The 10,296-nt window shown below is 46.7% G+C and overlaps 1 protein-coding gene across 1 annotated transcript in view; it reads right to left on the reverse strand.

Moving 5' to 3' along the window:
- The window catches only part of LOC132897573 (uncharacterized), a 58,647-nt gene extending 48,829 nt beyond the window's left edge, over positions 1–9,818 (reverse strand). The window contains exons 1-2 of the mRNA XM_060938827.1: positions 8,997–9,818; positions 8,704–8,859 (exon numbers count right to left, since the gene is read on the reverse strand). Of these exons, the coding sequence (XP_060794810.1) occupies positions 8,704–8,859; positions 8,997–9,818 (978 nt within the window). The remainder of the gene's footprint in view (positions 1–8,703; positions 8,860–8,996) is intronic.
- Between the last annotated feature and the right edge of the window lie 478 nt (positions 9,819–10,296).

The raw sequence follows: 10,296 nt of genomic DNA on the forward strand, positions 1-10,296 counted from the left end.
AGGGAGGAGGAGCCTGCGGCTCCTGACTCTGACGCGAAGATGATGTAGACGGCTCTGTGACAGCTGCTCCCCCCAATGCCACTCCGGGACCTCCCCCTGCTGAACAACGGCAGGACCCGCTTTTTACTAAATGAGTCATTAATTCCTGAAATCCCGGCCAATCAGTCCCCAAAATTATTGAGTGGGTAAGGCGAGGATTAACCGCTGCATTTACACTAGATTTCTCCCCTCGAAATAGAATGTAGACCGACACTAAAGGGTAGTTGTGAACATCCCCATGCACACACAACACCTTCACCAATTGTGCTCCCCCCAATGCCTCGCCTTGCACCAGGCTTTGGTGGATTGAGGTCCCTCTGTGGTGGGGGAACGGGGTGAGGATGAGACACAGAAGGGGAGGGGGAAAGAGAGAGAGAGGAGAGAGGAGAAGAGGAGATCTGCTGTCCTGCCATGGGAACAGCTGCCAAATGATCCTCCGCCAACTCGATGGCCTGATCCAGCGACACCGGGTGATGGCACTGGACCCACTCCGCTGTTCCTTCGGGAAGCTGGACAATGAATTGCTCCAGTGCCACCAGATCGACAATTCCCTCGGCGTCACGGTTGTCAGCCCTCAGCCACAGTTGCTGGCCAAATGCGAACGGCCAGCCGACCTCCTCTAGGCGTAGAGCGTGAAAGCGCTGGCGCTGTTGTTCGGGGATGCACCCCACATGCTGGAGGACGGCCCGGCACAGGTCCACGTAGACCAGCCGGCTGTCGGCGGGGAGGTGTAGCGCGGCCAGCTGCACCTCGCCCATTAGCAGGGGGAGGAGGCGCGTCGCGCATTGTTCCACCAGGCAGCCCGAGGGCTCTGCTGCTTGTTGCATCTCAAGGGAGACGGCTCTGTGACAGCTGCTCCCGCCAAAGCAACACCGGGACCTCCCCCTGCTAAACTACAGCAGGACCCACTCTTCACTCGATGGCTCATTAACTCCCCGAATCCCGGACAATCAGTCCTCAAAATTATCAAGTGGGTGAGGCGAGGATTAACCACCACCTTTACTCTAAATTTTTCCCCTCGAAAAAGAATGTGGACCGACACTAAAGGGTAGCTGTGAACATCCCCGTGCACACACAACACCTTCACCCCCTGTGCTCCCCCCAATGCCTCGTCTTGCACCAGGCTTTGGTGAATTGAGGTCTGATTACAGCAAGAGTCCACCAAAGCCTGATATGTATCCCCTTGGATACTCGCCGGTATGCGATACGCTCCGGCCTGATCGAGGGCGGCTCGTGGCGCGTCGGGGATCCAAACCACTGCGCCCACTTCCATCGCCGTGCACTGCTGTTGGAGGTGGCCCGGTTCCCCGCAGCGCCTGCAAACCGGCCCGGGCTTCCTCTCTGCACCGGCGCTCTGCGGCTCACTCACCTGGGGGGGGGGGAAGAAAAGACACAGAAGGGAAAAACGGTAGGGAACCATGGATGCAACGGGCCGGCTGGGGTGGGGCTGGCCCCTGCCTCTGCGGTGGGGGAATGGGGCGAGGACAAGACACAGGAGGAGAGAGGGGGAGAGAGAGAGAGAAGAGGGAAGAAGAGGATGTCCGCTGTCCTGCCGTCGGAACAGCTGCCAAATGGTCCTCCGCCAACTCGATGGCCTGATCCAGCAATGCCGGGCGGTGGCACTGGACCCACTCCATGGTTCCCTCTGGTAGGCGGGCGATGAACTGCTCCAGTACCACCTGATTGATGATCCCCTCAGCGTTGCGGTTGTCGGCCTTCAATCACCGCCAGCAGGTGTCCCGGAGATGCTGGCCAAACGCAAATGGCCGGCCGACTTCCTCCAGACGCAGAGCACGGAAACGCTATCACTGTTGTTCAGGGGTGCGCCCCACCCACTGGAGGACGGCCCGGTGAAGGTCCGCGTAGACCAGCCGGCGGTCAGTGGGGAGCTGTAGCGCGGCCAGCTGCGCCTCGCCCGTTAGCAGGGGGAGGAGGCGCACCACATGCTGTTCCACCGGCCAGCCCGAGGCCTCTGCTACCTGCTTGAAGAGCATGAGGAAGGCCTCAGGGTCGTCATGCGGGCCCATCTTAGTAAGGGTGAGGGGAGAAGGGCCCGCGGCGGTGGAGGTGGTGGACCCCGCCGACGCGAGGAGGTGCCGGAACGCCTGTCGGTCTTCCTGCTGTGCCAGCACCAGGGCCTCGAACCGGTGCTCCTGCTCCTTTCGGCGGGTGACTAGCGCCTGGTGCTGGCTCTGCTGGGCCGTGGTGAGGTGGTGGACCAGGTCCGCGAAGGGGGAGGACTCCATGGGGCTGTTCTTTTTCCTGTGCTTGGATCCCGGGTTTCGGCACCACTGTAGCAGGTCGTAGGGGTGGAGCACAGAGAAGACGGCAGGCCAGAATTAAGTTCCACCAGAAACTCTTTATTTGGTACTTTTCAGTAACTATATTCACTCTCAGCCACACATACACATGAGTCGTCAGGTCAGGGAGAGAGCTTCCTTCCTCTGCTCTCTCTACCCTTATATAGGACACGGTCACTGGGGAAGACACACAAACATTGATTAACCAACATCAGGTGCAGTGATTCTGCCACTTACACTACCGTTCAAAAGTTTGGGGTCACCCAGACAATTTTGTGTTTTCCATGAAAAGTCCCACTTTTATTTACCACCATAAGTTGTAAAATGAATAGAAAATATACAACCCCGATTCCAAAAAAGTTGGGACAAAGCACAAATTGTAAATAAAAACAGAATGCAATGATGTGGAAGTTTCAAAATTCCTTATTTTATTCAGAATAGAACATAGATGACATATCAAATGTTTAGAATGAGAAAATGTATCATTTAAAGAGAAAAATTAGGTGATTTTAAATTTCATGACAACAACACATCTCAAAAAAATTGGGACAAGGTCATGTTTACCACATCCCCTTTTCTCTTTACAACAGTCTGTAAATGTCTGGGGACTGAGGAGACAAGTTGCTCAAGTTTAGGGATAGGAATGTTAACCCATTCTTGTCTAATGTAGGATTCTAGTTGCTCAACTGTCTTAGGTCTTTTTTGTCGTATCTTCCGTTTGATGATGTGCCAAATGTCTTCTATGGGTGAAAGATCTGGACTGCAGGCTGGCCAGTTCAGTACCCAGACCCTTCTTCTACGCAGCCATGATGCTGTAATTGATGCAGTATGTGGTTTGGCATTGTCATGTTGGAAAATGCAAGGTCTTCCCTGAAAGAGACGTCGTCTGGATGGGAGCATATGTTGCTCTAGAACCTGGATATACCTTTCAGCATTGATGGTGTCTTTCCAGATGTGTAAGCTACTCATGCCACACACACTAATGCAAGCCCATACCATCAGAGATGCAGGCTTCTGAACTGAGCGCTGATAACAGCTTGGGTCGTCCTTCTCCTCTTTAGTCCGAATGACACAGCATCCCTGATTTCCATAAAGAACTTCAAATTTTGATTCGTCTGACCACAGAACAGTTTTCCACTTTGCCACAGTCCATTTTAAATGAGCCTTGGCCCAGAGAAGACATCTGCGCTTCTGGATCATGTTTAGATACGGCTTCTTCTTTGAACTATAGAGTTTTAGCTGGCAACGGCGGGTGGCACGGTGAATTGTGTTCACAGATAATGTTCTCTGGAAATATTCCTGAGCCCATTTTGTGATTTCCAATACAGAAGCATGCCTGTATGTGATGCAGTGCCGTCTAAGGGCCCGAAGATCACGGGCACCCAGTATGGTTTTCCGGCCTTGACCCTTACGCACAGAGATTCTTCCAGATTCTCTGACTCTTTTGATGATATTATGCACTGTAGATGATGATATGTTCAAACTCTTTGCAATTTTACACTGTCGAACTCCTTTGTGATATTGCTCCACTATTTGTCGGCACAGAATTAGGGGGATTGGTGATCCTCTTCCCATCTTTACTTCTGAGAGCTGCTGCCACTCCAAGATGCTCTTTTTATACCCAGTCATGTTAATGACCTATTGCTAATTGATCTAATGAGTTGCAATTTGGTCCTCCAGCTGTTCCTTTTTTGTACCTTTAACTTTTCCAGCCTCTTATTGCCCCTGTCCCAACTTTTTTGAGATGTGTTGCTGTCATGAAATTTCAAATGAGCCAATATTTGGCATGAAATTTCAAAATGTCTCACTTTCGACATTTGATATGTTGTCTATGTTCTATTGTGAATACAATATCAGTTTTTGAGATTTGTAAATTATTGCATTCCATTTCTATTTACAATTTGTACTTTGTCCCAACTTTTTTGGAATCGGGGTTGTAGTCAAGACATTTTTCTGGCCATTTTGAGCATTTAATCGACCCCACAAATGTGATGCTCCAGAAACTCAATCTTCTCAAAGGAAGGTCAGTTTTATAGCTTCTCTAAAGAGCTAAACTGTTTTCAGCTGTGCTAACATGATTGTACAAGGGTTTTCTAATCATCCATTAGCCTTCTGAGGCAATGAGCAAACACATTGTACCATTAGAACACTGGAGTGATAGTTGCTGGAAATGGGGCTCTATACACCTATGTAGATATTGCACCAATAAACAGACGACATTTGCAGCTAGAATAGTCATTTACCACATTAGCAATGTATAGAGTGTATTTCTGATTAGTTTAAAGTGATCTTCATTGAAAAGAACAGCGCTTTTCTTTCAAAAATAAGGAAATTTCAAAGTGACCCCACACTTTTGAACGGTAGTGTACCTTCCCTGACTCCGCCCTCTGGTCACAGACCGATGCTTGACCCAGGGGCGCAGATAGGATTTTTGAACTGGGGGGGACTGAGCTGTCAGCAAATGATTCCATTTTGTGCACATATGTATGTGTGTGTATATATATATATATATATATATATATATATATATATATATATATATATATATATATACACTACCGTTCAAAAGTTTGGGGTCACTTTGAAATGTCCTTATTTTTGAAAGAAAAGCACTGTTCTTTTCAATGAAGATCACTTTAAACTAATCAGAAACACACTCTATACATTGCTAATGTGGTAAATGACTATTCTAGCTGCAAATGTCTGGTTTTTGGTGCAATATCTCCATAGGTGTATAGAGGCCCATTTCCAGCAACTATCACTCCAGTGTTCTAATGGTACAATGTGTTTGCTCATTGCCTCAGAAGGCTAATGGATGATTAGAAAACCCTTGTACAATCATGTTAACACAGCTGAAAACAGTTTAGCTCTTTAGAGAAGCTATAAAACTGACCTTCCTTTGAGCAGATTGAGTTTCTGGAGCATCACATTTGTGGGGTCGATTAAATGCTCAAAATGGCCAGAAAAATGTCTTGACTATATTTTCTATTCATTTTACAACTTATGGTGGTAAATAAAAGTGGGACTTTTCATGGAAAACACAAAATTGTCTGGGTGACCCCAAACTTTTGAACGGTAGTGTGTATACATGTTATTTCACCTCCCTCACTGCCATCACCAGGAACTACCTGCAGGCCAGGACAATGATAACATTTTAACATAGCCTATGGAAATCCAAAGTTTACACATTATCATCACGCACAGAAATTGCAAAACTAGTTTTAAAACAGCTAAGTTCCAACTGTTAAACATAGCGAGAGGCTGGGCTACGTGTGTGTGTGTAAAGTGTAAACCAGTGCATCCTGACTTTCTAACTATGCCTGTGTGTTGCGTGAGCGGCAGTCAGTCAACAACTCTTCACAAAGTTTCCTTATGAAAAATATGCTCGCTGAAATTATGGCAGGGAACGCCAGATTAAACATTAAAACTGCCTTCTGAGCACTGTATCTACAGGCTGCCACCGAAAGAAGGAGGCTACCAGAAAGGCTTCTCTACTCCGTACGATTTTACTTTCACTATGACATTACTTTGAACAGACTATCAAAAAATTGCAAGGTGATATGATAAAGTAAGGCACAGTTTACTTACAGTCATTTTTTTTTCTTGAAAAAATGATGCAATCGTTTTCTGCCTTTTGGCACCCTTCATCATGCCGTGTTGGGGTCCTGAACGAGGAGGAGCTGTCCCCGATATGCCTGTCAAACTTGTTGTGGGTAACCATAGCAACCAAGCTCGAGCTCGCAACCTGTGCAGTCTGCGCAGTTGCAAATATGTATGTACTGCTGTGTACCTCAATAAACCGAATGGTAATTAGTCTTTTGATTTTTCCGTGAGGTTTGCCTTATGCAAAGAAAGACAGCATAGACGTTTTTTCCTCCCTATAATTGGGGGGGACCGAACGAGGTGAATTTAAATCTGGGTGGGACGAATCCCCCCCGTCCCCCCCTCTATCTGCGCCCGTGGCTTGACCACGCCCCCGCTGCCACATATGTATTTGCTTAAACAACAACTTTGTTTGGTTAACTGTCAAGACAAGATTTGTTGGACATAAAGCATAAAATTAACCTGAAAGAGAAACATTCACAACTGTTTTCATTGTCTCTTCAGTTGTCTTCCAAATACAAAACAATGTAATCTGAGGAAAATGTAATAGTGTTCTGAAACAGATGGAATCTTTAGAAAATATTGTTCTTGAGACTCGTCACTTTTGTGCTGGCTTTCTGTCCATCAAGGTCAAGGAACAACCTCTGAAAAACTTCAAAAGTGCATTTAAGTTTCTTGCAGTAGCTCAGGTTGAGCGCATATATATATATATATATATATATATATATATATATATATATATATACATACATACCTTGGGATGTCCTTTTCCTCCAGGACTTTTGTTCCCTTCACCACAATGGTTGCCATCCAGTGGTCAGATGCAGAATGGTCACCAACGATGGCAATTTTTATAACCTGACTTTCCAGGCTGGCCTCGAACTCTTCATTGTCTCATCTCATCTCATCTCATCTCATTATCTGTAGCCACTTTATCCTGTTCTACAGGGTCGCAGGCAAGCTGGAGCCTATCCCAGCTGACTATGGGTGAAAGGTGGGGTACACCCTGGACAAGTCGCCAGGTCATCACAGGGCTGACACATAGACACAGACAACCATTCACACTCACATTCACACCTACGGTCAATTTAGAGTCACCAGTTAACCTAACCTGCATGTCTTTGGACTGTGGGGGAAACCGGAGGACCCGGAGGAAACCCACGCGGACACGGGGAGAACATGCAAACTCCACACAGAAAGGCCCTCGCCGGCCACGGGGCTCGAACCCGGACCTTCTTGCTGTGAGGCGACAGCGCTAACCACTACACCACCGTGCCGCCCACTCTTCATTGTCCTTGTACAAAAAAAAGGGTGATAAATCATAATGGTAAGATACATACACACGTTACTCTTTTATCACACAACTAAACATGTTTGATGACCAACTTGGCCTGTCTTAAGTAAATTTCTCTCAAGGTTTTCAGTTGCTCAGCATGAGGTTCATTGTTTCAAATAGAGATTCTTGTTTGTCTTCAAGGAATACAGTAGTACAGTAGCAGGCTTCTGCCGTTGCATTTACACTATGCTTAGTAAGGATTTAATTTTCTTTCAAAATATGAAAGTACTTACCCCAAACTCCTTGAACAGGTCCTCTTCCTTCTCTCCAAGGTATGGACCCTTTTCACATGACGTCACGACAAACGCGGCCGCCATTTTGGACATGTACTACCAGTAGTTTACCACAGCCAACATTGAAGAACGGCAGCAAAGAAAGTGTTTATTTTCAGCAAGACTTCCATCATGCCACTATATTGTTGTGCACCTGGATGTAGTAACCATCAACAAACAAGGCAAGGGTTATCATTTTATTGGATCCCGGTAGATGCTGACCGACGGAAAAGATGGATAGCGGCATACCAACGCTTGTGTAGTGACCACTTTGTTGGAGGTAAGACGAATAAAATTAACCAGAAAAGGCATTACATTGCTGTTAACATTCCATTCTAGTTTACTGTAATTATGATCTGGCAGCTATTTACACCGGATCCAGTGTAAATAGCTGCCGGAGCCAACGTCCGAGGTTCCAGAGCGCACGCGCGCTAGCTCGCGGCCCCGGCCGGGAAGCGCGCGGCTCCGGCAGCTAGCTTGCGGCTCCGGCAGCTAGCGCGCGGCTCCGGCAGCTAGCTCGCGGCTCCGGCAGCTAGCTCGCAGCTCCGGCAGCTGGCTCCGGCAGCTAGCTTGCGGCAGCTATTTACACTGGATCCGGTGTAAGTAGCTGCCGGAGCCAACGTCCGAGGTTCCGGAGTGCACGCGCGCAAGCTCGCGGCCCCGGCCGGGAAGCGCGTGCGCTAGCTCGTGGCCCCGGCCGGGAAGCGCACGGCTCCGGCCGGGAAGCGCGCGGCTCCGGCAGCTAGCGCGTGGCTCCGGCAGCTGGCTCCGGCAGCTAGCTCGCGGCAGCTATTTACACTGGATCCGGTGTAAGTAGCTGCCAGATCATAATTACAGTAAACTAGTAAATACAGTTTTCTGCATCTCGCTCCTTTTTCTTTTATGTTTGTCGCCTTCCTCGCATTCAAACCGATTCGAGCCGAAGTCCACTACATGTCCAAAATGGCGGTCGCGTTTACGAAGGTCACGTGACTGAAAAGGGTCTATACAACAAGGCAGTGGATGGCTACTTCTCTGCGCATTTCAATTGTATTGTTCCATGGGGAAAAGGGTGGGGGGGGTCAGGATGAAGTATCTAAAGTATAATTTGTATGGATGACTGTCCATATAGAGTGCATTTCAAATATACGCAAAGTCTAAATAATTCACATACGACAAGAAGCATGTCCTTCAGCTGCCTGAGTCTTAATCCTGAAGCTCCTCCTCTTGATGACACCATATGCATCACTTTCTGGGTGCAATGGTCAAGTTTGGCCATGAATGTAGGTTCAAGGTTTACAGTTGTTATTCTCTTGAAGTCGTTGTTTATCTGTGGACCACACAAATATAAAAATTAAATCTTGCACACAATTATACAATATGGGCTATAGAATTCGGAGAGAGAGAGAGAGAGAGAGAGAGAGAGAGAGAAAACATAAGCATAAATATAACAGAAAACTTTTTTACCTGTGTGACATCAAATAATGCAGGCCAGCGCTGCATGAAGTCCCTGATTGCAGGTGCCTCATATATGATTTCTTGCCTCCGAAGAGAGAATGTCTTGGCCATTTTCTCTGCAACCACCTGCCAGTTATCCCTTTTCATGACTTCACACAAGAGCTCCATTCTCTCCTTCTCCAAACTTTCACTGGTTTCACCTTGTGGATGAGGAGGTAGGTAATTTACCTCAGCCTTTTTTGGCTTTTTAACATTTTTAGCAGGAGCCTGCTCATGTGACGGTTTTCTCTTGAGTGAGTTCACCACAATTTCTGGGCAGCCAATCCCACGAAGTTTGGATCTGAAGTTGTTCATTTTATATTTGAGGCGCTGGATCCATCCATAACACCCATTGAAGGACCCGGGTTCTTTGAGGCAGGGATGTTTTTTGACCAAGGCCTCTGCTACTTGACTTAGTTGGGCACTTGATGGATAAGCAGCATACTCAAAAATGGTCTCAGCTAAATTTCCAAGAATGTCTGGAAGTAGCAAGATGAGATCTTTGGTACCAAACAGAGTCCCAGAACAATTAAACGTTTCATTGCCTGACTGAAGCAGAATTTCTGTACTGGCAGAGAAACGAGGGATTGGAAATTCCGCAGGCCATCCCTTTGACCGCTGGGTGGGACTTTCAGTGATTGATGTCGGTGAAACAGGTAAAGTGTCATGGGTGGATGCAGATGAGCAGACATCATCAGATGGCAGAGGTGAACTATCAGTAACATCTGTAAAGGTAAGAGTTACTGTTGGAGATTCCTCAACATACACAATGTTGATAGTGCCCTTGTCCATGATGTCAGTTGTTGAAAGCAAGGAGAAAAATTAATTATCAAAATCAGCATCCTTGAAATGCAAACAGAAATTCCTCGAAATCCCAAATGTATCTTGAACAAGTGAATGAAGCTCTCCGACTGTTTCTGGGATTCCAGATGGTAATGTCAGTTTCTTAATATCATGGTTTGAAAGTATCACTCGGAGATGGGCTGGTTGTGACATTGCCAGTAATACACAAAATGTTTGAAATGTTTCAGTAAGTACCATAACAACAAAGCTCAATAAAAAAAAATGCATAAGCAAATTACAAATGCCACATAACCAGTAATGGAGGGATCAACACTCTGTCCCTGGATTAGAGAGGAAAAAATACATCTTAATGTAAATTCAGGCTGACAGGATCAATACTCATCATCAAAAGGTAATATTTATTGGTTATTAGAGAACCCTATAAATTTATCTCAAAAGCTGTTGCTGTCTTTTTGTTTCAGCTATG

This window comes from Neoarius graeffei, chromosome 14 (assembly GCF_027579695.1).
Source record: "Neoarius graeffei isolate fNeoGra1 chromosome 14, fNeoGra1.pri, whole genome shotgun sequence".
NCBI classification, from domain to species: Eukaryota; Metazoa; Chordata; class Actinopteri; order Siluriformes; family Ariidae; genus Neoarius; species Neoarius graeffei.